Source organism: Dryobates pubescens, chromosome 24 (assembly GCF_014839835.1).
Source record: "Dryobates pubescens isolate bDryPub1 chromosome 24, bDryPub1.pri, whole genome shotgun sequence".
In the NCBI taxonomy this organism is placed as follows: Eukaryota; Metazoa; Chordata; class Aves; order Piciformes; family Picidae; genus Dryobates; species Dryobates pubescens.
The window spans coordinates 3,170,831-3,194,343 of NC_071635.1; the positions used below are offsets into that span (position 1 = coordinate 3,170,831).

At 51.9% G+C, this 23,513-nt stretch overlaps 3 protein-coding genes across 3 annotated transcripts; all 3 read left to right on the forward strand.

The window, feature by feature from the left end:
* Positions 1-6,621: 6,621 nt before the first annotated feature.
* LOC104296186 (interleukin-8) lies at positions 6,622-8,638 on the forward strand. Its single transcript, XM_009895972.2, has 3 exons — positions 6,622-6,709; positions 7,305-7,434; positions 8,551-8,638. Exons 1-3 carry the CDS (start codon positions 6,622-6,624, stop codon positions 8,636-8,638), a joined length of 306 nt encoding a protein of 101 aa, XP_009894274.1.
* Positions 8,639-11,066: 2,428 nt separating this feature from the next.
* Positions 11,067-11,969, forward strand: LOC104310329 (alveolar macrophage chemotactic factor). The gene is made up of 4 exons (XM_009911748.1): positions 11,067-11,130; positions 11,427-11,556; positions 11,778-11,861; positions 11,945-11,969. Exons 1-4 carry the CDS (start codon positions 11,067-11,069, stop codon positions 11,967-11,969), a joined length of 303 nt encoding a protein of 100 aa, XP_009910050.1.
* A 1,496-nt stretch (positions 11,970-13,465) lies between these two features.
* Positions 13,466-14,730, forward strand: LOC128898464 (interleukin-8-like). Its single transcript, XM_054172502.1, has 3 exons — positions 13,466-13,532; positions 14,140-14,275; positions 14,568-14,730. The coding sequence occupies exons 1-3, from the start codon at positions 13,466-13,468 to the stop codon at positions 14,728-14,730; spliced, it is 366 nt and encodes a 121-aa protein (XP_054028477.1).
* The last annotated feature ends 8,783 nt before the right edge of the window (positions 14,731-23,513 follow it).

Genomic DNA, 23,513 nt, shown 5'->3' on the forward strand with positions numbered 1-23,513 from the left:
CACCCACCCCTGAAGTATTGATCAGCATTGATGAGATCCCCCTCAGGCTGCTCTTCTCCAGACTAAAAAGCACTTATTTTCTTTCCCATCACAGAGATGTTCCAGTCCCTCCAGCATCTTCCTAGCTCTTTTCTGCACCCTTTCCAGCAAGTCCTTCTTGAACTGGGGAGCCCACAACTGGACACAAGACTCCAGATGTGGCCTCACCAGGGCAGAGTAGAGGGGCAGAAGAGCCTCCCTCTGAGAGCACCAGGCTTCACAAAGAGCTGGTGCCCAGGGAGCAGGGCACCAAAGGAAATGAAAGCTGGGGAATTGTTCCAGGTGCTTCTGGCAGGGGGGGTTGGACTAGATGATCTCTTGAGGTCCCTTCCAGCCCCTAGCATTCTGTGATTCCCCTAACATGGCCTTCTGGCAAGCTTGTTCTGCTAAACCATGGAGCAGAGAACTGCCACTGGCTTTGGGCTGGGCTTCTCTTGGGTTAGTTGGTTGGAGCTCAGCACTGAGTTGTGGCTACGGAGAGGGAAAGCTGGGAAGTTGCTAGGGATGAGGCTTGTCAGCTTAGATGGCTGAGACAAAGCGTGTGGAGGTCCTGAGGATGGGGCTGGACTCTCTTCAGTGGTGCCCAGTGTCAGGTCAAGGGGCACTGGACACGAACAGGAGGTTTCATGCAGACAGCAGGACAAACTTCTTTGCTCTGAGGGTGGCAGAGCACTGAACCAGGCTGCCCAGAGGTGGTGTGAATCTCCTTCTCTGGAGGCAATCAAAACCTGCCTTGATGTGTTCCTGGGTGATTTACCTTGGGTGACCCTGCTCTACAGGGAGGTTGGACTGGATGATCTCCAGAGGGCCCTTCCCTAATACAGAATCAACCAGGTTGGAAAAGACCTTCGAGATCATCCAGTCCAACCTCTCACCCAGCACCATCTGATCAACTAACCCATGGCACCAAGTGCCTCAGCCAGGCAATCTTTAAATACTTCCTAATACCCCTTCCAGCCCTTCCCATCCTGTGAGACCAAAGGAGAAGGGGTCTGACTTGCTCTCCTTGACCCCTGTGGTACTGTTGCCACTGGGTGCTTTTCACAGAGCTTTTTTCTGCCCTGCCAGGTCTCCATCCTGGGTCTGCAGCATGCAGGGGTTTCATCTTCCCCATTCCCATCCTCAGAGGCAGAAGGAAGGTTCCTCCTTTTGTGAACACTCAGGTGATGTGGTGGTGGTGGGGAAGCATCTTCCCAGGTGCCTCCCTTAGAGCCATAGAGCGCCCTGGGCTGGGAGGGACCCTCAAAGGTCATCTTGTCCAAGCCCCCTGCAGTCAGCAGGGACATCTCCAACCACAGCAGGTTGCTCAGGGTCCCATCAAGTCTGACCTTGCTTGTCAGGGTGTGTTTTGGACATGACACCCAAGATAACATCTGAGGGAAGCTCAAAGCAGGTTTCTAAGGCTCTGTGCTTCTTGGGTTCACTTTCCTCTATCTCCCCAAGCTTTTCTCCTCTGCCCTTTCATCTGCCTCCCCACTTCCACCTGGCAGGTGAGAGCTTGCCTCCAGCTTTGAGCTCCTTTCTTTCACCCCCCCCAGACCTGAAGCAATGTTGGGTTGCCTTAGATGCCAGACAGCTCCTTTCAGTATCAATTCTCTTTGCTGCCCTTTGCAGAAGTTGGGCTTCAGGTTCTCCTTCTCTGCTGAGAGCATCTCCGGGGAGCTGCCTTGGCTCAGCAGCACTCACAAGGCTCTGATGGCCAAAGTGCTGAGTCAGGGGAGCTGGGTCCAAGTGCAGCAGTTGAGAAGGGGCTTTCCAGGCCTTGGGGGTCTGCTCATGCCCTCAGCAGAGACTGGTGCTGCAGCAATGTGGTTCCTTCTTGGTGGAGATCTGGGGTTCCTCTCCACACCCAGTGCACTTCTACTCACTGGTAGAGAACAGCTGCTCTTGTCTTGCTTTTTCCTTCCAATGCAACTCCTCTGGTGGCTTGGGGGTGAGGAAAGCATCTTCCCTAAGGACAAGAGGTGGGGAGCCAGCTGGCAGAAAGAGGGTAAAGGAAAGCCTTGAAGCATTAAGTGGACATTAATTCCTGGTGTGTCAGGGGATGAAGTACAACTGCCTCAGAGGAGGTTGCAGTGAGCTGGGGGTTGGCCTCTTCTCACATGCAGCAAGGGACAGGACAAGAGGAAACAGCCTCAGGCTGTGCCAGGGGAGCTTCAGGTTGGACATCCAGAACAATTTCTTCCCAGCAAGGGTTGCCAGGCACTGGAAGAGGCTGCCCAGGGAGGTGGTGGAGTCACCATGCCTGGAGGGGTTGAAAAGGGGTCTGGGTGGGGTGCTGTGGCTTGGTGGCAGTGTCTTAGCAGCAGTGGAGGGATTGTCAGTGCTAGAAGCAAGAGGTCTTCCTCCCAGGCAGCGGAGAACATCAGCCTGAAGTCCCACCAAGTACCCCCCAGGAGCAGCAAGGCCATGCCAGCAGGCAGGGCTTGCTTATAACACACCAGCTTGCAACTCCTTGGTTCCCAACTTCATTTTGACTCCTCATGGCCCTCCACCCACCCTGATGGGCCAAGCAGTCACCATTCAGGTCCCTATGCAAATGGCTAACGGTGCTCAGTGGCCCAGCAGCAGCTGCAGGTCTAGACTGGTTCCCTCATGCAAATGGGCTCCACAGCCAAGCCACCACCATCAGCACCCTCTCTGGGGGAGCCTTTGGGTTCTGTTCTTGCTTCACAGCCTCTGTGCCAAGCAGCATGGGTCTGGCTGCTGTTCCAGGAGGAGCAAAGCTGCTCCTCTGGCTCCACGCTGGGCTCATCTCGAAGCAACTCAGCTTTGAGGCAAGTGGAGACCTCCAGGGGAGGCAGAGTGAGGGCAGCAGGGTTTTTTCTCCAGCACCCTCCTCTGGCAGCAAGTGCAAATCACCAAAGCAGCCTGGGGCTTTTTCTCTTGGTGTCATTTGCATCTCTGGGGTGGATGGGATGGCTCAGAAACTGTCCCTGCTCTGGGGTCAAGCGGTGTGCCCTGATGTGCTGCCCAGTGTCTGCTGCTGCTCTCCCTTGACCTTGCTGAACTAGCCTGAGGCTTTCTGTAGCTTGATGCCACTGAATTCCATGGGTTTAGGAGGTTTGGTGGCTGCAGAAGCACCTCAAAGCACAGCTTTTGGGTTGCTCTCATGGCACTTGGGAGATATTTGGACCATGGTTTTGTAAGGCTTCTGGTTTAGGAACCATGGGAGGGACACCTGGAGGTGTTCAAGGCCAGGCTGGATGGAGCTTTGAGCTGCTTGATCTAGTGGAAGGTGTCTCTGCTGGTGGCTGTGGAGTTGACTAGATGACCTTTAAGGTCAGCAGCTGTCAGGATCTTTCTAACATGTTTCAATTGGCTTGGATGAGTCTGAAGCTCAATAGGTGAGGGACACTCTTCTGAATCAGTGGCACCCAGGAGGTGGTTAGCTGCAGTCTGAAGGCAGGCTGAGAGCCTCACCCTCCTTCTCTATTCCTAGAATCACCACTCAGCTTGCACAAATCTTAGCTGCCCACAAAGGCTCAAGCTCTTCCTTCCTGAGAAGACAGCAAAAGGCTCATCAGTGTCCACATCAGTCCCACGTCAAAACCACCCCCAGCAAGATGACTCAGGAGCCCTGGGATTACAGCAGCTCTCTCAGCTTCTCCTTCCTCACCCCATTTATGTTTATTTCACTTTTCCTACCCCAAAAAAAGCCACCTGGAGCACCTAAGTAACCTCATGTCTCCTGGGTTGAGGTGCTGGGGATTCACCAAACTGCCCCAGCAGCCTGGGGAAACCCAAGCTCCTTGCTTCAGAGATGGAGCCAGAGCTGGGCTTCTCTGTGAAATTCTGCCTCTAGAGATGAATCAGGGGGACACATCTGAAAGGGGACTTCTTCACTTTGAGGCTGGCAGAGCACTGAAGCCTGCTGCCCAGAGGTGGTGTGAGCCTCCATCTCTGGAGTCATTCCAAACCTGCCCGGATGTGTTCCTGTGTGACCTGCTCTAGGTGACACTGCTCTAGCAAGGAGCCTGGATGATCTCCAGTGGTCCCTTCCAACTCCTACCATTCTGTGAGATTAAAGGAGGAGGGGTTTGACTTGCCCTCCCAGCAAGCTGCTGCCTTCACCAGCACTTTGCAGGTGTTTCTTTTGACAAGACCCTGCTACAACCCAGCAGAACCAGTCCCAGGCTGCTCCTCTGCTGGTAACTCTCTGCAAGGAAATGGAAAACTTGGGAAGCAGTGAGCAAAGTGAGTGAGAGTGGGGAGATACTGGAACAGGTTGTCCAGGGAGGTTTGGGATATGCCCTCTCCAGAGGCTGGATGAGGCTGGGCTAGTGGGAGGTGTCCCTGCCCATGGCAGGGGGTTGGAACTGGATGAGCTTCAAGGTCCCTTCCAACCCAACCCATTTAAAACCCAGTTTTAAAGCTGCCTCCTTTCCCACTGCCATAGCAGCAAGACCCACAGCACTCTGGGAGCAGCCCTTGGAGATTGCCCCTGGCCTCTCTGTGCCCCTGATGTGCAGGGATTTGAACTCCTCACTCCTTGGTTTGTGTCCTTTTGGACTCCAGGAGAACATTTTCCCCCAGGAGAACCACTGGACACTGGAGCCATCTCCCAGAGCAAGCAGTGGATTGCCTTGCATTGGCCACTTGGAAGCCTCAGCTTGCCAGGCTGCTGGGCCAGCTCATTTCAACTACACCATCACCTAGAAAGGTTGGCTCAGATGGCCCTTGGGGTCCCTTCCAGGCTGGCACTCTGGGGTTCTGTGACCTTGATCTCTTGAACATTGTATTCACTTCTGGACTCATCTGAGAGGAAAACTAATATATACCTAAGTATTTCAGAGAAAGATGAGTAGCTGAGAGCTCAGTGGAAGGCTTTGGGGTTTTCTTTTCCAGTTTGCACTTTGTTGCTCTATAAAATGCTGATGTGATGTGATGCTCCTGCTCTCGTCCTCCCTCCTCATCTTGCTTTTTGTGGCTGCTTGTCCTCTTCCCCTTATGCTTCCCAGCTGGTGACTTTGCCTTATTCAGGGCAGCCCCTCTTTCACCCAGACCCAAAGAGCACTGAGTGCTGCTCCCATCCTTGCATATCTCATAGAATCATAGAGTTGTTTGGCTTGGAAAAGCCCTGTAAGATCATTGAGTCTAACCATTCTCTACCTCTGCCAAGTCTGGGGTTGAAACATGGCCCTCAGCACCACAGCTCTGCCTCTTGGGAGCACCTCCAGGGATGGGCATTCAACCACCTCTCTGGGCAGCCTGGGTCCAGTCTTTGAGAGCCCTTTCAGTGAATAAGTTTCTTCTAAAGTTCAACCAAAACCTCCCCTGGTGCAGCTTAATGCCATTTCCTCTCAGTCTGTCACTTCTTACTAGGGAGAAGAGACCAACCCCCACCTGGCTCCAGCCTCCTTTCAGGGAGCTGTAGAGATCAGTGAGGTCTCCCCTCAGCCTCCTCTTCTCCATGCTGAGCACCCCCAGTTCCCTCAGCTGCTCCTCACCAGCCCTCTTCCCCACAGCCTTCCCCAGCTTGGTTGCCCTTCTCATTCTTCAGCACCTCCTTCTTAGAGTGAGTGGCTCCAAACTGCCAGGTGTGGCCTCACCAGTGCCCAGCACAGGGAGACAATCACCCTTCAGTGAAGAAGTTTCTTCTAACCTCCAACCTAAACCTCCCCTGGCACAACTTCAGACCATTTCTGTTACTGAGGAGAAGCAACCAACCCCTACCCCACTGCAACCTCCTTTCAGGGAGCTATGAGGTGTCCCCTCAGCCTCCTTTTCTTGATTCTTGTCAAGCTCTGGATGTCTCAGTCTGCTTCCTCACCAAGGTAGCAAGGAAGTCACTGCTGGTAAGCGTGCAGAGGTGCAGGAATGGTTTTCTTTCTGCTGCTGCTGCCACAGGAGTCATCTCCTCTGTTTCCTGGGTCTTTAACAGCCAAGTGCTAGATCTGAAGGGTCTGAGTGGAAACCTCTAGCAGAGATCTTGGTTGTTTGGTCATGGTGTGGTGCTAGGCATGTTTGCAGATGCAAGAGACAGCAAAAATAGCCTGGGGGAATCAGAGCCCCAAGAAAGCAGTATGTAAATATCTGAGGGCATCAAACCGCCCCTGCTCGCCCAGGGGCTGGGCTCTGGGTTTATTCTGGGCTCTTGCTGTGGTTGAGAGCTAAATGCTAAAGGGACCACAAGGTGATGATTGTCCAGACCCAGCTGATCAGAAGCAAAGTGGTCAGGGGTTGGAGCAGGCTGCCCAGGGAGGTGGTGGTGGAGTCCCCATCCCTGGAGGTGTGCACGAAACCTGGGGCCACGGCGCTTGGGGCCATGGTTTAGTGGCCATGGCAGTGTTGGTCTGATGGTTGGACTGGATGACTTTAGAAGCCTTTGCAACTGAAACAATGCTCTGATGGTGTGGGGAACTCCACTGTGCCCCTGGCTTTTCATCCATAGTGTAAATTCAGGCCCTGGCCCAGCTGCGGCGAGCAGCCGAGAAATGACCTCACCCCCAGGCACGGTCTGCTGGTCAGCTGTGACAGCTGAAGTGCCAGTCTGGCTGCTTCTCTGACCCTCCTGAATAAATAAGGCTGCTCCTTCAGCCTGCTGCTCAGAGCTTCTCTGGAGCTGAGCCTGCTGAGAGGATGAGAGCGCTGGCAGGGATGGGCACAGGAGCCCTGCTGCTCCCTTGCCTGCTGCTGCTGCTGGTGATGGCCCACTCAGCCCACACAGGTGAGCTTCTGCTGTCTCTGGAGAGATAGCCCCAGCTGGCAGCTCCCAGCCCTTGTGGTGGGTGGGCATCACCTGCACCAAAAGGGACTGGAGCAGCTGGGGACTCCTCTGGGCTTGTTTAGCCCAGGGCTTTTCTCATGGGGTGACTCTTCATTGAGGAAATGGCCTCAAGTTGCACCAAGGGAGGTTCGGGTTGGATCTCAGGAAGAATTTCTTTGCTGAAAGAATTCCCAGGCCCTGGAACAGGCTGCTCAGGGAAATGGAGGAGTCCCCAGTCCCTGGAGGGATTTAAGAGTCATGTAGATGTGGTGCTGAGGGATGTGGTTTGGTCAAGCACTTGCCAGCGCTGGGCTCACGCTTGGACTCCATGAGCTTAGAGGGCTTTTCTCTGGTCCTCCTTTGCTAGGACCTGGTCCAGCTTTCAGGAGCTATGTGAGAGAAGGGTGCTGAGGTGAGGCACAGGTACCAGTTTCTCACCAAGGTCCCTAGAGTGCTGTCAGCAAAAGCAGGGAAGGGGGCACCTGTGGCTCGAAGAGGTTTGGAGCTGCTGTGTCTCTAAGTAACTCTGCCAGGTGCTGCCTTCTCTCTTTCTCAGCCATCCTGGAGGTGAATGGAAACCTGAACTGTAGGTGTGTGAAGACAACCTCAGACTACATCAGCCCAAAGAGATATGAAAGCATTGAGATAAGACCCGTGGGAAGCACCTGCAGGCGTACAGAGATCATGTAAGTGCCGTGGGTGGCTCGTGGGACAGAAAGCTGCTTTCTGCTCCAGCTCCTGCAGAGCAGCGGGGCCGGCACTGCCCCTTCCCCTCGGCTGCGGGGCCGGCACTGCCCCTTCCCCTCGGCTGCGGGGCCGGCACTGCCCCTTCCCCTCGGCTGCGGGGCCGGCACTGCCCCTTCCCCTCGGCTGCGGGGCCGGCACTGCCCCTTCCCCTCGGCTGCGGGGCCGGCACTGCCCCTTCCCCTCGGCTGCGGGGCCGGCACTGCCCCTTCCCCTCGGCTGCGGGGCCGGCACTGCCCCTTCCCCTCGGCTGCGGGGCCGGCACTGCCCCTTCCCCTCGGCTGCGGGGCCGGCACTGCCCCTTCCCCTCGGCTGCGGGGCCGGCACTGCCCCTTCCCCTCGGCTGCGGGGCCGGCACTGCCCCTTCCCCTCGGCTGCGGGGCCGGCACTGCCCCTTCCCCTCTGCAGCCCTCCCTCTGCTCTGCTCTCTGCCTGAGATGCAAAAAGCCTGGCAAGCTCTCTTGTGCTCTGGGGATGAGGAACACCAGGTCACCTCTGATGGGAGCAACACACCTGAGCTGGCCTTCCAGAAGTCCCAGAATAGAATCACAGTGTAGTTTTGGCTGGAAAAGCTCTAGAGTCCTCCAGTCCAACCATTCTCTGACTTTACAAAGTCTGGTGCTAAACTTCTCACCTCATCTCTGTCTTCTGAGCACCACCAGGGACAGGGGTTCCTCCCTGGGCACTCCTTTCCAGTCTCTGAGAATGCTTTCAGTCGAGAAGTTTAGGTTGGAGAGGAGAAGAAACCTGCCCAGGGAAATGGTGGTGGAGTCCCCATCCCTGGAGGGGTTCAAGGAATGTGTGGCCATGGCACCTGGGGCCATGGTGGTGCTGGGTTGATGGTTTGACTCAATTACCTTGGAAGACTTCTCCAGCCCAGACAATTCCAAGGTTCTTCTGCTTTCCCCTGGCTGTCCCTTGGCTTCCCTCTGTCATGAGCAGCTTTCGGCGGTCTGCTGGTGCTGTGGATGAAAGCTGAGCCTGGCAGGTCAGCCCTGCCTGCTCCAGTCCCTGCCGTTGGAGGGGAAGGTCCTGCTCAGGCTCTCCTTGTGTTCCAGAATTAAGCTGAAATCCCCAGGGAAGCTCTGTGTGAATCCCGAGGCCCCCTGGGTGAAGAAGCTGCTGAAGCGCATCGCCGGCGCGTGAGTCCCTCGGGCCGGAAAGCCTCTGGCTCGGGCGGCCCCCGGCACCCCCGGCCGTGGAGCCGGCTGCTGGGGGGGTGGTGGAGTCCCCAGCTCGGGGGGGGTTGAAAAGAGGCCTGGATGTGGTGCTGAGGGAGCTGCTTGGGTGGCAGTGGCTTAGCAGCGGTGCTGGGACCGCGAGCTCTGGGCGAGCAGTGGGGCTTGAGGACCTCCAAGGTCTCTTCCAACCTCAGCAGCTCTGTGCTCCCGAGGAGGCCTGGGGGCTGCGGAGGGGACTCGTTCCCAGGGTGATGGTGTAAAGCAGCAGCTGGCCCTTCCATGTGCCATGCTGCAGGTTCTGCTGGCTCGTGGCTGGGGCTGTGCCTCAGAACCCTTCTGATCAAAACAACCAAAGAGAATACTTTGGGGCTGGGGAGTGACAGGAGCAGGGGTTGCTCCTGGCAGCAGGGGTTGCTCCTGGCAGCAGGGGTTGCTCCTGGCAGCAGGGGTTGCTCCTGGCAGCAGGGGTTGCTCCTGGCAGCAGGGGTTGCTCCTGGCAGCAGGGGTTGCTCTTGCCAAGTGCAGGCAGGTGTCGATGCCTGGCTGGGAAAGCTGCTGTCCTTTGCTGGGTCTGGCCGGGTGGCACAATGTAAGAGCTGTTAGGAGCTGTCCCCACCAGCGATGCCTCTTCCTCCACTTGGGGCAGGTGCTTCCTCCCCCAGACCCTTCAGACGTTTCTCCTCCTTCTGCTTTTTGCAGGAAGAAAAAATAAGTTTCCTGCTAAGGAAGTGGATGCTCAGAGCCCTGAGATGGGCTGGCAGATGCTGCACAGCTGTGGAAACCTGGCTGCCCCTCGCTTGGCCATCGCTTCCCCCCTCCCAAAAGCCTCATGTCTGGCCCCAGTGGTGGCCCCAGCTTGGAGGGTGGTCTCAGCCCCCACAGCAGGTTCGTGGGAGTGTTTCACCCCCCCTGCATCACTGTGTCTGTGAACCTTCACTTCTTTCCTTGCCTGTAGACCATGAAGCCTTCCTCTGTCGGGGGTTGGTGCTGTAGGAACTTGGTGACTCCCTCTCTGTGAAGTGCTCACCAGTGGAGAGCCTGCCTGGGGGTTTATTGCACAGTGTGCTGTGTCCTGTCCTGAGAGCTCAAGCCAAATAAAATCCATGGTGGTTTGGTTTTTCTCTCCCCTTCTGTGATCATTTCCCAGCTTTGAAGGAGCTCAGCAGAGCTGTGGCAAGCCCCACCACCGTGGCCTTCCTGGAGGTGGGTCTGACACCCTTGGTTTCTGGTGCTCTTGTCCTGCTGCTCTTGCACAGGGATGCTGCAGCCATGCACAGCTGCACATCGCTGTCTGTGCCATGGAGCTGGGTGGATGGCACAGGGAATGCATGGCTGCTGGTGGGGGTTGGTCTCTTCTCCCAACTATCAGGTGACAGAGGGAGGGGAACTGGCCTGAAATCGTCCCAGGGGAGGGTTAGGTTGGAGAGGAGGAAAAATTTCTTTGCTGCCAGAGTGGTCAGGGGTTGGAAGAGGCTGCCCAGGGAGGTGGTGGAGTCCCCAGCCCTGGAGGTGTTCCAGAAACCCCTGGCACTTGGGGACATGGTTTGATGGCCATGGTGGGTTTGGGTTGAAGGTTGGACTCAGTGCTCTTAGAGACCTTTTCCAACCCAAACAATTCTATGATTCTTTTATTTCAAGTGAGCCTTGGCAGATGGGGATTATCCTTTGCTCCTCTTGTTGCAGCCACAGTAGCTTGCCCAGGATCATGATGTCCAGGGGTGGCTGGAATCTCTCTGGGGAAAGAGAGTCCACAGCCTCTCTGGGCAGCCTGCTCCAGGGCTTCAGCACCCTCACAGCACAGAATTGTCTCCTTGTGTTTAGGTGGACTCTCCTGTGCTCCACTTTGTGCCCACTGCCCCTTGTCCTGTCACTGGCACCACAGACATGAGTCTGGCTCCCTCCCCTTTCTCCCCTCCACCCTTTAGCTCTTGCTGAGCACTGAGAAGCTCCCTTCTCAGGCTGCTCTGCTCCAGGCTGAACAACCCCAGGTCTCTCCTCATAAGAGAGATTCTCCAGTCCCCTGGAGCACCAAAACTCTATCTGGGATGCCCCTTGCAGGGGGTAGGATCTGTTTGTAGGAGAATTGAGTGATGTTTGATAGAGAGAGGGGAGAGGAGAGAAGAGGTGAGGCTTGAGCAGCTGCCTGGGCTAAGAATAAGTGCTGGGGAAACAGCCAAGGTCTTGCCAAGACCCAGCTTTGCAGGAAGGGGAAAGCAGAGCTGGTTTCAGGAAGCCCAGGCCCCCCCTCAAGCCCCTGGCAGTGTCGTGAGCTCAGCCAGCACCGTCAGCAGGGAAGGAGATGGCTGAAAACCACCCCAGCCCCTGCCCCACCTCACTTCTGCTATTTTCCACCTCAAATAGGGGCTGCAGCTGGGGCTGCAGCTGGGGCTGGCATGGCTGCAAGGGTGACCCTGCTGCTGGGGGTGCTGCTGGTGACACTCCACCCTAGGGATGCAGGTGAGGGTCCTCATGTCCCCATGTGTGGTGCTGGGGGTGGGGAGTGAGAGGATTTTGGAGGTGGCAACTTGTTGCCATCTCCAGGGCTTCAGTAGCACCCCATGAGTGGAGCTGAAGGGTGCTAGGGGTAGGGGGGATGGGGGGTGAGGGTTTTGGAGGTGGCATCTTGCTGCCACCTCCAGGGCTTCAGCAGCACCAGGATGCTTTTGCAAGTGGGCACAGCAATCGTGATGGGGTGAGAGAGGTGGCAGGGGGGTTTGGGGTGATGTGTGAGCCGTGGCTGTGTGCCCCTCCAGCTCTCCTGGAAGCCAATGGCAACCTGAGCTGCCGCTGTGCCAAGACCACCAGGGCCTTCATCCCCCCACGCAAGTACAGCGGCATCGAGGTGTGGCCTGTGGGCAGCAGCTGCCGGCGCCTCGAGGTGGTGTAAGTGACTCTGGGGCAGGGGGGACAAACCCTCTGACCCCCCTCAGCCTCCCTGGGCTGTTTCAGCTTCTTGCTCTTTATGAGAAGCTCAAAGGGTCTGAGCTGCTCAAGCACCCTCCAGGGGAGCAGAGTGATGGTGCTGGACAACACACACACACTCCCCCAGGCTGTTTTGATGACCTCAGAGGTATTCTCTAACTGAAGCCATTCTGTGGTTCTAGGATTAAGCTAAAAAGCCAGGACAAGGTCTGCTTGGATCCTGACAGCCCCTGGGTGAAGAAGCTCCTGCAGGACCTCCCTAAGCTGTAAGCCCTCCTCCACCCCAAGCAAAAGGGGGTGCCGGCAGGAGCAGCCTCCCCACGGCTCTCCTCGCTTCTGCTTTTGGCAGGAGGAAGAAACAGGCTCCCCGCTGAGGAAGCTGCCCCCAGCAGGATGGCCAAATGTGCCTGGACCTCCCCCAGCCCCACTCTCACCATGCCCCAGTGCAGAGGGACCCAGGCTGCCCAGAGAGCTTTGGGAGTCCCCTTCTCTGGAGACTTTCAAGTCCCATCTGGATGTGTTCCTGTGTGATCTGCCCTGGGTGACCCTGCTCTGGCAGGGGGCTTGGACTGGGTGATCTGCAGAGGTCCCTTCCAACCCCTAACATTCTGTGGTTCTGTGCTGCTGAGTCCTGCCCTGAGCCCCTTCTTCTCTTTGCGTTTTATGCCTTGAAGCCTCCAGTCCCTGCTTCCCCACCCCATGGCCATGCACTGGGTGGCCTCACAGGTCCAATAAAGGTTGTAGCCCTCGGTCACCATCACTTGTGTCCCTTTCTGTGGCACACCAGGGTGTGTTCTGTCCCCATGGGGTGGGGGGTAGCATGGGGGCCACCAATGGTTTCTCTTTTCACAGTCGTTTCCCTTTTGTCCAAGCCCTGGGCAGACTGAGAGCAGGGCAAAGGGGAACCTAATGAGGTCCAACAAGAGTAAGTGTAGGCTCCTGCTCCTGGGGAGGAACAACCCCATGCACCTGTACAGGTGAGGGGTGACCTCCTGCAAAGCAGCTCCATGGACAGGGACCCAGGAGTAGGCAGTAGGTTACCCGAGGGACAGCAATGTGGTCAAGAAGGCCAATGGTCTTCTGGGGTAAGTGAAGAACAGTGGGGCCAGCAGGTCAAGGGAGGTCCTCCTGCCCCTCTACTCTGCCCTGGTGAGACCACCAGTCCAGTCCTGGGCTGCCCAGTTCAGGAGGGACAGGGAAATACTGCAGAGAGTTCAAAGGAGGCTATGAGGATGCTGAAGGGACTGGAACCTCTGTGTGATGAGGGGAGGCTGAGAGCCCTGGGGCTGGTTAGGCTGGAGAGCAGGAAACTGAGAGGGGATCTCAGCAGTGCTCATAAACCTCTGAGGGGTGGGTGTCAACAAGAAGGGCCCAGGCTCTTTTCTGTGATGTTCTGTGACAGGACAAGGGGCAACAGACACAAAGTGGAACACAGGAAGGTCCACCTCAGCTTGAGGAGAAACTTCTTTGGTGTGAAGGTGCTGGAGCCCTGGAGCAGGCTGCCCAGAGAGGTTGTGGAGTCTCCTTCTCTGGAGTCTTTCAAGACCTGTCTGGATGTGTTCCTGTGTGACCTGCCCTGGGTGACCCTGCTTTGGCAGGGGGGTTGGACTGGATCTCTGGAGGTCCCTCCCAACCCCCAGCACTCTGATTCTCCACCAAGAAACATGAGGTAAGCAGGTTTCAGGAGCTGGCCAGGGTGGCTTCTCCCTTTCTCAGCGGGGAGGTGGCCTGGGCCACGTGCGGCGGGGGGAAGCATCTGCTGGGAAGTCGAAGCGTGGGGCGCGTGGGGCACTTGGCTTCCCAGCCTGCAAAATCCCCCTGGGGGGTGGTTATAAAGAGCTCCCACCGCAGTCTGGGGTGGGCAAGGAGGATGCAGCTGTTGCCAGCGCTGGTGGTGGCCCTGGCCCTGCTCCTGAGCAACGTGGTGCCAGGGTATGGTGAGTGACCCTGGGGGTGTCCGTCCATCTCCCCCTCCAAGCCCCAGATGGGGCTGAGTGTGCGCTCCCCTAAGCTTCCAGATTTGACTTTTGCCTTTCTTTGAGCTTGAGCTGACCTTTCAAACCTGCTGGTTAAGCTGGAGGGGGGAATGCCTGGGACCAGGGAGGGTTTGCCTGCTGGGTTTAAGCTTCTTGCCTTCAAACCTCCCATGAAACTTGAGCTCCTGGTGGGTTTAGTTCCTAAAGCCTTGGTTGTTTTCAAACTCTGGAGGTGTGAGAAGAAAGCTTTGAGACTCTGCTGGGACAGTCATGGTTGGTCTTAGGCTGAAGGTTGGACTTGGATGATCTTAGAGGACTTTTCCAGCCAAAGCAATTCTATGATCAGGTTGGAAAGGACCCTTGAGGGTCATCTTGTCCAACCCCCCCTGCAGTGAGCAGGGCCATCATGCATCAGCCTTGTGCCAGCCTGGCTGCTCTCCACCGCAGACCCTACTAACACAAGCCCCCACCCCTGCAAATGGCCCTGTGGGTGCTGGGGAGGGGCTGGGATGGTGGCATGAGGATGGTGAGGGGCCAAGACCCGGGTGTGGGCTGCTGTTGGGTGCAGGTCTGTCCCTGGAGAGCCTGCTGATCAACATGAGGTGCAAGTGCATCAAATCGACCGCCCAGGCGATCAACCTGGGGCTGATCCTGGCCATCGACGTGACGCCGCCGGGGATCCACTGCAGGAGGCAGGAGATCATGTAAGTGGGAGAGGCTGCAAAGCAGAAGCTGCAAACCACTGGCTTGTGTGCCAGGGCAAAAACCCCTTCACCCCTCCAGCCCCCCTGTGACTCTTGCAAGGCACAGCGGGGCTGCTGACAGCTTGGATTGGGGATTAGCTCTGGTGTGGTCATGGAGCTGAGGTGGAAGCCCAAACAGTCCCCATCTGTCCCCTGGTGAGGGCTGCAGGGGTGTGCTGTGGAAAAAGAGGGGTTTCCTCTGCAGACAGTTAGAGATTGTTTGGGGCTGAGGGGCTCTTGTTGCCTTTTGCAGCCTCACCCTGAAGAAAAACAAGAAGGTGTGCGTGGCCCCCGAGGCACGCTGGATCCAGCTGCTCGTCCGCAAGCTGACACAGAGGTGGGCAGCACCCCCGAAGCAAGCAGCATCTCAAATGGGGCTGGCAGGAGGAGCCACTCCTCCTGACTGCTGGCATTGAGGTGCTGGGGCAGGTCCAGAGAAGGGCAACCAAGCTGGAGAAGGGTCTGGAGAACAGGGCTGGGGAGGAGCAGCTGAGGGAGCTGGGGGTGTTTGGCCTAGAGAAAAGGAAGCTGAGGGGAGACCTCATTGCTCTCTACAGCTCCCTGAGAGGAGGTTGTAGTGAGGTGGGGTTAAATCTGTCTAACCAAGTAATAAGTGATAGAACAAGAGGAAATGGCCTCAAGTTGTACCAAGGGAGGTTCAGGTTGGATATTAGGAAGAATCTCTTCACTGCAATGGTTCTCAGGGATTGGAACAGGCTGCCCAGGGAGGCGGTGGAGTCACTATCCCTGCGGGTGTTCAAGGAGTGTCTGGCTGTGGCACTTTGGGATGTGGTTTAGTGGCCATGGTGGGGGAGGGTTGGTGATTGGACTGGATGATCTTAAATTCCCAACCCTAATGATTCCCTGATTTCCATTTCTTGCCTCCCTCAAACCCTGCAGGAGTGTCACCAAAAGAGAAGCGGCCCCGCGGCGGCGGCGGCAAGCCGAGCAGTGGCCTGGGGGCGCACAGCAGTGGTGCTGGCCGGCTTGCAGACCTCTTACCCTGCTTCTCCCTCTCTCTGGGTACAGTAGCAAATAGCCAGCTGTGGTTATTTACTCCTCTGGGGGAGACATCTCCTCTGCAGGGATTCACCTTCCTCTGCTCTCCTCACAGAAAGGTTTTCCCTTTGGGGGCACCTTTTGGGTCCTGCACTCAAGAGCAGCCCGTCCTGAGTGCCATCAATAAAAGGATGAATGTGCTTCTTGCCCCTCAGCTGTGGCAGCTCTTTCTGCACAGATTTGTGTCCAAATTGGGATTTCTGGGGTGGGGGACTTGGACCAGATGATGGCACCACAGAGCCTTCAGCTGCTTTGCTGCTGGGTGCTTCCCCATGCGTTGCTTCTTCCTCTGTCCCAGCTCTTTGTGCCTTTTTCTGACACCTGGGGGCACTGGCAGCAGTAGGATGGGGCCTGACCTCTGGCTCGCAGGAGAAATGGGAGATACTGGGACACATTTTCCCAGTGACAGGCTGAGGTTCTCTCCATAGAGCCTCATTTTCCTGGTGGCACAGGGACATCCCAGGAGGTGGTGATACCTATGTTCATGCTATGGGGCACTGGCAGCAGTAGGACGGGGTCTGACCTCTGGCTCACAGAGAAATGGGAGATACTGAGATACAATTTCCCAGGGATGGGCTGAGGTTCTCTCTGTGGAGCCTCACTTCCCTGGGATGAATGCACACATCCCAGGTGTGGCACAGGGACATCCCAGCAGGTGGTGGAGACCCCATCCCCAGAGGTGTTCCGAGAATCTCATGGCCGTGGTGCTTGGGGAGATGGTCTGATGGCCACAGTGGTGCTGGGCTGAGGGTCGGACTCGATGATCTTGGAGGTCTTTTCCACCCCAAACAATTCCATGATTCTAAAGAGAGGACAAAAGGCTTAAAGAGGATCCTGGGGGGAGGAGAAGGAGCTGCTCCCAGGCCCCACTGCGCCCTGACTCGTGTGCACCACACCAATGGCCACGCTCCTGGGATGGAAAGAAGGAAACAACAACCCAGCTGCATTGTACAAAAGTCTCTTCTTTTTTTTATCATTTATATATCTATATACACACACAAAACCCTGGAGCTAACAGAGTCACCAGACTGAGGTTTAAAAAGTTGCTGGTAGAAGGGTGTTGGATTTTGTTTTCTCTGCGTGCTTTAGGCAGTGCTGCTGCTTCCAAGGTAGACACCAGGCACCATCTTTCGGAGAGCTAACCCAGGCAGTGAGGAGCAGTAAAGAGCTTTTGGGGGAGCTTTGTTTTTTTTGTCCAGGTGATGGCTGTGAGGGCACTGAGGTGTGCTAGGAATCCAGGGGCAGTGGCTCGAAGCTGGAAGAGGGGAGATTTAGACTGAGTAGTGGGAGGAGATTCTTTACAGTGAGATGTTGCAACAGGTTGCCCAAGGAGGTTGGGGATGCCCCCTCCCTGAAGGTGTTCAAGGCCAGGTTGGATAAGGCCTTGGGCAAGCTGCTCCAGTGGCAGAGGGTGCTGGAACTTGATGATCTTTAAGGTCCCTTCCAACCCAACCCAACCCATCCTGTGAATCTGTGAACCAAGGGGAGGTGAACGCTCAAGAGAGAACTGGGCAAGAGGTTGCCCAGAAATGTGGTTGAGGCCCCATCCCTAGAGACATTCAACATCAGACTTGATGTGGCTCTGGGCAGCCTGATCCAGCTGGACATCTCCCTGCTGACTGCAGTGGGGTTGGACAAGATGACCTTTGAGGGTCCCCTTCCAACCCAATGCAATCTGTGAACCGATGACTTCCCATCCACCTCTGCCTGGGGTTAGGGATAATCTGCTTCGTGTTACTCCCACTCCTCTAGAAAACAGCCCAGTGTCACCTTCCTTCTGGGTCAGGAGAAGATGAGGGTTGCCATCTGGACACTGCAGATGCTTTCCAGAAGGGATCTCAGCCCACCAAGGAGGCTGCTGCTGCCTGCTCCCTGCTCCCCCTCTTCCTGGGGCAGAGAATCACCGCACACAGCAGCACAGTGAAAAACAAAAACAAAGCTCCATCCCCTTTACTGCTCCTGCTGGGGAAGAAAAGCTCAATCCTGTTGCTGCTCCTGCTGGGAAGGGGATCAAACCAGAAGGTAAAGAGAGAGGGAGCCAGTGAAAGGCTGTGAAAGGAAGGTGAGTAAGCACATCCCCAGCTGTGTGCATTGACTGAAACACCACCAAGCCTCGCTGTGAGGTTTGGTGCAGCGTCAGTTCAACATCACTGTGGTGGTGGTTTGGTTGGGGGTGGTTGGGTGCTGGGTTTTTTTGGGGGGGTTCAAAATTGCCCAGCAGAAGGGACACTCGTGGAAGTGCATTTGGCAGCAGAGAAAATCCAATGGAACACCTTCCTGCAACGGCTTGGAAACCAAAGGAGAAGTCCAACTCGAGCAGGTTACAACATCTGCAGGGTTCGGTTTGTCTGTTGGGCTTTCCAGCATCCCCACCCCCAGTATCACAAAACATTGCTGTTGGGTTTTGCTTGCTTGACTTTTTTTGTGTGTGTCTTTGTGGGGTTTTTTGTTGTTTTTATTAACAAACTGGCTCCTCTGCAGTTCATACACAATCAGCAGTGAACTGGAAACTCCATTTTTGTACAAACAGCTCCAAAAAAATAGCGGGAGTGAAGTATGGTAGGGGGGGGAAACAAACAACAAACCACTGCTCACCCTGCCCAGTGACCATGCATGGTGGGATGAGAGGGGAGGGGGGGGGGGGAGAAAAGGAGGAGAAGGCTTTGTCAGTGCATACCTCCAGAGCACAGCACCCCACCTTTTTCCTCTTCCCCTCCCCTCCCCAACAAGAGAGACAGGAAGGTAATGTCCACACAGTTCAGTTTTTCATGCTATTCTACTTCCCAGTACTATGCTCTCCAATCCCTTTCGTGTGGCTAGGTGGTGACCACTGAGGTATATTTAAAAACCAGAACACCTGCACCTAGAAGGGAAAAAATAATCCATCTTCAGAAAGGGGCTTGGCCTTTGGTTTTGGTGCTTGCACAGGGATCCCACCCCAGCCACCCTCCTGGCTGCCCGTTTAGAGGTGGCAAGAGGTGACGCCTCCTTCATTTTCTTTTAGGCACTTCTTTTAACAGGGACTTGTCCTTTTCTGCACCCACTTTGGAGGTTCTGGTCCACACCACCTCTTCCCCAGCCCCCCAGCAAGACTCAGGGGATAGTTTAGGTCCAATTATGGTGTATTTTTTTCCCCTCCCCTCCTCCCCCCAAGGGATAACTTCCTACATAGAAAACAACCCAGAGTGTGTTTCATTAGGGGGAGAAGAGGTGGACTCGGCAGCTCTGCAGCACAGAAAATGGCTCTTTGCTTAGGATGTGACACTCCCTTCACCCTTTGAGATTTGTTTGCAGCAGCAGAGGAATGAAACTGGCTCCTTTTTGTTTTACTGTTTAAAACTAATCTCACCCATTTAAACTTTGTTTGCAGGAGCAGAGGAATGAAAATGGATTTTTTTTTGTTTCAGCGTTTAAAACTCCTTTCACTGCTTAAAATTTGTACTTTGCTTAAAGCATTTACAACTCCTTTCTCCACTTAAAATCCCTTTTTCAGCAGTAGAGGAATGAAATTGGCTTTTTAAAACTATTTTAAACTAATCTCACCACTTCAAACTTGCTTGCAGCAGCAGAGGAGTGAAAAAATGGCTCGCTATTTCCTCCCAAAACTCATTTGACCATCTTAAAACCTCTTTTCTTTTAGTATTTAACACTCATTTCCCCACTCAAACTTTGTTTGCAGCAGAGGAATAAAACTGGCTCTTGTTTCAGTCTTTAAAACTCATTTCACCATTTAAAATTTGGACTTGTATTTTTGAGTCTTTAAAACTCCTTTCACCATTGGGAGTTCGTTTGCAGCAGGAGAGGAATGAAACTGGCTCTGTTTGTACTCTTTAAACCAGATTCCACCATTTAAAATCCCTTTTCAGCAGGAGAGGAATGAAACTGGCTCTGCTTTTAGTATTCAACACTAATTTCACCACTTAAAATCTGTGTTTTCTTGAGTATTTAAAACTCATCTCACCATTTACAATTTGTTTGCAGCAGGAGGGGAATAAAATTGGCTCTGTTTTTTTACTAGTTAAAACGGATTCCACCATTTAAAATCCCTTTTCAGCAGTAGAGGAATGAAAATGGCTCTGGTTTTAGTATTCAAAACTAATCTCACCACTTAAAATTTGTATTTTCTTTGAGCCTTCAAAACTCCTTTCACCATTTGGAATTTGTTTGCAGCAGTAGAGGAATGAAATTGCTCCTTTTTTAACTAGTTAAAACTAATTTCACCACTTAAAACTGGTTTGCAGCAGGAGAGGAATGAAATTGCTCTTCTTTTAACTAGTTAAAACTCATTTCACCACTTAAAACCTGTTTGCAGCAGGAGAGGAATGAAATGGCTCCTTTTTTAACTAGTTAAAACTCATTTCACCACTTAAAACTTGTTTGCAGCAGTAGAGGAGTGAAACTGCTCCTTTTTTAACTAGTTAAAACTAATTTCACCACTTAAACCCTGTTTGCAGCAGTAGAGGAGTGAAACTGCTCCTTTTTTAACTAGTTAAAACTAATTTCACCACTTAAAACCTGTTTGCAGCAGGAGAGGAATGAAACTGCTCCTTTTTTAACTAGTTAAAACTAATTTCACCACTTAAAACTTGTTTGCAGCAGGAGAGGAGTGAAAATGGCTCTTTTTTTTTCCACCCCAGTGTTTAAAACTAATGGGACCACTGAAAATTTCTGTGGGTTTTTCAGTATTTAAAACTCATTTCACCACTTAAAACTTGTTTTCAGCAGAGGAATAAAATTGGCTCTTGTTTTAGCCTTTAAAACTCCTTTCACCATTTAGAATTTGTTTGCAGCAGCAGGGGAATGAAATTTGACTCTTTTTTTACTACTTAAAACTAATCTTACCATTTAAAATTCCCTTTTCAGCAGTGGAGGAATGAAAATGGCTCTGCTTTTAGTATTCAACACTAATTTCACCACTTGAAATTTGGATTTTCCTGAGTATTTAAAACTCATCTCACCATTTACAATTCCTTTTCAGCAGCAGAGGAAGGAAATTGGCTCTTTTTTTACTAGTTAAAACTAATCTTACCATTTACAATTCCTTTTCAGCAGCAGGGGAATGAAATTGGCTCTTTTTTTACTAGTTAAAACTGATTTCACCATTTAAAATCCCCTTTCAGCAGAGGAGGAATGAAAATGGCTCTGCTTTTAGTATTCAACACTAACTTCACCACTTAAAATTTGGATTTTCCTGAGTATTTAAAACTCATCTCACCATTTACAATTCCTTTTCAGCAGCAGAGGAAGGAAATTGGCTCTTTTTTTACTAGTTAAAACTAATCTTACCATTTACAATTCCTTTTCAGCAGCAGAGGAATGAAATTGGCTCTTTTTTTTTGACTAGTTAAAACTGATTTCACCATTTAAAATCCCTTTTCAGCAGAGGAGGAATGAAACTGGCTCTGGGTTTAGTATTCAACACTAATTTCACCACTTAAAATTTGGATTTTCCTGAGTATTTAAAACTCATCTCACCATTTACAATTCATTTTCAGCAGCAGAGGAAGGAAATTGGCTCTTTTTTTACTAGTTAAAACTAATCTTACCATTTACAATTCCTTTTCAGCAGCAGGGGAATGAAATTGGCTCTTTTTTTACTAGTTAAAACTGATTTCACCATTTAAAATCCCTTTTCAGCAGAGGAAGAATGAAACTGGCTCTGGGTTTAGTATTCAACACTAATTTAACCACTTAAAATTTGGATTTTCCTGAGTATTTAAAACTCATCTCACCATTTACAATTCCTTTTCAGCAGCAGAGGAAGGAAATTGGCTCTTTTTTTACTAGTTAAAACTGATTTCACCATTTAAAATCCCTTTTCAGCAGAGGAGGAATGAAAATGGCTCTGGTTTTAATATTCCACACTAATTTTACCACTTAAAATTTGGATTTTCCTGAGTATTTAAAACTCATCTCACCATTTACAATTCCTTTTCAGCAGCAGAGGAAGGAACTTGGCTCTTTTTTTACTAGTTAAAACTAATCTTACCATTTACAATTCCTTTTCAGCAGCAGGGGAATGAAATTGGCTCTTTTTTTACTAGTTAAAACTGATTTCACCATTTAAAATCCCTTTTCAGCAGAGGAGGAATGAAACTGGCTCTGGGTTTAGTATTCAACACTAATTTCACCACTTAAAATTTGGATTTTCCTGAGTATTTAAAACTCATCTCACCATTTACAATTCCTTTTCAGCAGCAGAGGAAGGAAATTGGCTCTTTTTTTACTAGTTAAAACTAATCTTACCATTTACAATTCCTTTTCAGCAGCAGGGGAATGAAATTGGCTCTTTTTTTACTAGTTAAAACTAATCTTACCATTTACAATTCCTTTTCAGCAGCAGAGGAATGAAATTGGCTCTTTTTTTTTTGACTAGTTAAAACTGATTTCACCATTTAAAATCCCTTTTCAGCAGAGAAGGAATGAAACTGGCTCTGGGTTTAGTATTCAACACTAATTTCACCACTTAAAATTTGGATTTTCCTGAGTATTTAAAACTCATCTCACCATTTACAATTCCTTTTCAGCAGCAGAGGAAGGAAATTGGCTCTTTTTTTACTAGTTAAAACTAATCTTACCATTTACAATTCGTTTTCAGCAGCAGAGGAATGAAATTGGCTCTTTTTTTTTTGACTAGTTAAAACTGATTTCACCATTTAAAATCCCTTTTCAGCAGAGGAGGAATGAAACTGGCTCTGCTTTTAGTATTCAACACTAATTTCACCACTTAAAATTTGGATTTTCTTGAGTATTTAACACTCATCTCACCATTTAGAACTGGTTTTCAGCAGCAGAGGAATGAAAATGGCTCTTCTTTTTTACTATTTAACATGAATCTCACCGTTTAGAACTGGTTTTCAGCAGTAGAATGAATGGAACTGGCTTTTTTTTTCCTCAGCATTTCAAATTCACATCCCCAATGAAAATTTCTCTTTTCTTTGGGGTTGGGTTTTGTTTTTTTTTTGAGTATTTAAAACTAATTTGCCCATTTCAACTCTTTTCAGCAGTAGAGCAATGAGACATCAAGCCAGGCTGGCAAGCTGGTTAAAAATTGCACCCAGGTAATGGAAAACTGTTGTCATTTATTAAAAATATCACTTTTTTTTTTCCTTTTTTTTCTTTTCTTTGTTATGAGACTAGAAACAGTAAAGTGCATGAAAAGTTTAAAATATAAATTCGAAGGGGGGGGAGGGAAATAGCAGCAAAAAAGCACAATAAAGGAAAACTTAAACCCACAGACACAACCTTTTCCTATCACTCTGCCTTTTGGGTGTTCTAAGCAGCCAACCAATTCTCTTTTTCTTCCCCTCCTCCCCTCAGAAAGTTGCATTATGCTTAATGCCTCCTGAGGCACAAAGTTGGGAAGTGGCCACCTGGAGCATAAAAAGAAAGGTGGTGGTGGGGGGGGGGGAGGAATAAAAAGGGGTTTCCAACACATCCAGAGAGTATTAACAGTTGGGAAGGAACCAGCAGCTTTTAAATCCAACCCTGACTGACAACAGAAAGATTGCTGAAGAAGAGCAATGGCTATTTGGCAACCAGGGGCAGGAAAAGTAATCCAAGGAATGACTACGTGGAACAGAAGCCTGTTGAGAGCTCTTCCACATGGCCTTTGGAGACAGAGGTAAGGTCATTTCCAGCAGCTTTTTCCTGTCCCCTATTTAAGCAGCTAATCCCAAAGTTTCCTTTTGGAAAAGGGAAACCTAGGATGGATTTGCAACCTCTTTACTCCCTCAAGCAGCTTGCTTCAAGTCCCATATCCTTGCTACTTCTCCCCCCTGCTCCCAAACTGGGTTGCTGAGCAGTGTGTGGCCCTGGCTGGCTGGAGCAGAGAGGCAGCTCTGTTTCCCAGAGCTCCTTCAGATCCCTGCATAGCTCCAAGTTATCCAAAGCCCTAGGAAAAAAGTCTCTGTGGAGTCTGAAGAGTGAGCATCAAACACTCACCTGCAGAGTCTCCAGGCAGAGCTTTGCTGGAAAAATTGTTGCAAAAATGGAATTACAGCAGAATTTAGACTTCAAATCTGATTGCAGCTCTTAAGATATCTTTGGTTTACTACTAGTAGTTAGAGAAGGGCAGGACCACACTGCTCATTGGTTATACTCAGGCATTAAGTGCTTCTCTAATGTGCAAAAGGAATTT

Bases quoted from the DNA above. Each gene is read 5' to 3' on its own strand.
- LOC104310329 (XM_009911748.1), top strand. From the start codon at position 11,067: ATGGCTGCAAGGGTGACCCTGCTGCTGGGGGTGCTGCTGGTGACACTC. The intron at 11,131-11,426 runs GTGAGGGTCCTC...GTGCCCCTCCAG, and splicing joins ACTCCACCCTAGGGATGCAG to CTCTCCTGGAAGCCAATGGC. The intron at 11,557-11,777 runs GTAAGTGACTCT...CTGTGGTTCTAG, and splicing joins TGCCGGCGCCTCGAGGTGGT to GATTAAGCTAAAAAGCCAGG.
- LOC128898464 (XM_054172502.1), top strand. From the start codon at position 13,466: ATGCAGCTGTTGCCAGCGCTGGTGGTGGCCCTGGCCCTGCTCCTGAGC. The intron at 13,533-14,139 runs GTGAGTGACCCT...TGTTGGGTGCAG, and splicing joins CAACGTGGTGCCAGGGTATG to GTCTGTCCCTGGAGAGCCTG. The intron at 14,276-14,567 runs GTAAGTGGGAGA...TGCCTTTTGCAG, and splicing joins TGCAGGAGGCAGGAGATCAT to CCTCACCCTGAAGAAAAACA.
- LOC104296186 (XM_009895972.2), top strand. From the start codon at position 6,622: ATGAGAGCGCTGGCAGGGATGGGCACAGGAGCCCTGCTGCTCCCTTGC. The intron at 6,710-7,304 runs GTGAGCTTCTGC...TCTCTTTCTCAG, and splicing joins GGCCCACTCAGCCCACACAG to CCATCCTGGAGGTGAATGGA. The intron at 7,435-8,550 runs GTAAGTGCCGTG...CTTGTGTTCCAG, and splicing joins TGCAGGCGTACAGAGATCAT to AATTAAGCTGAAATCCCCAG.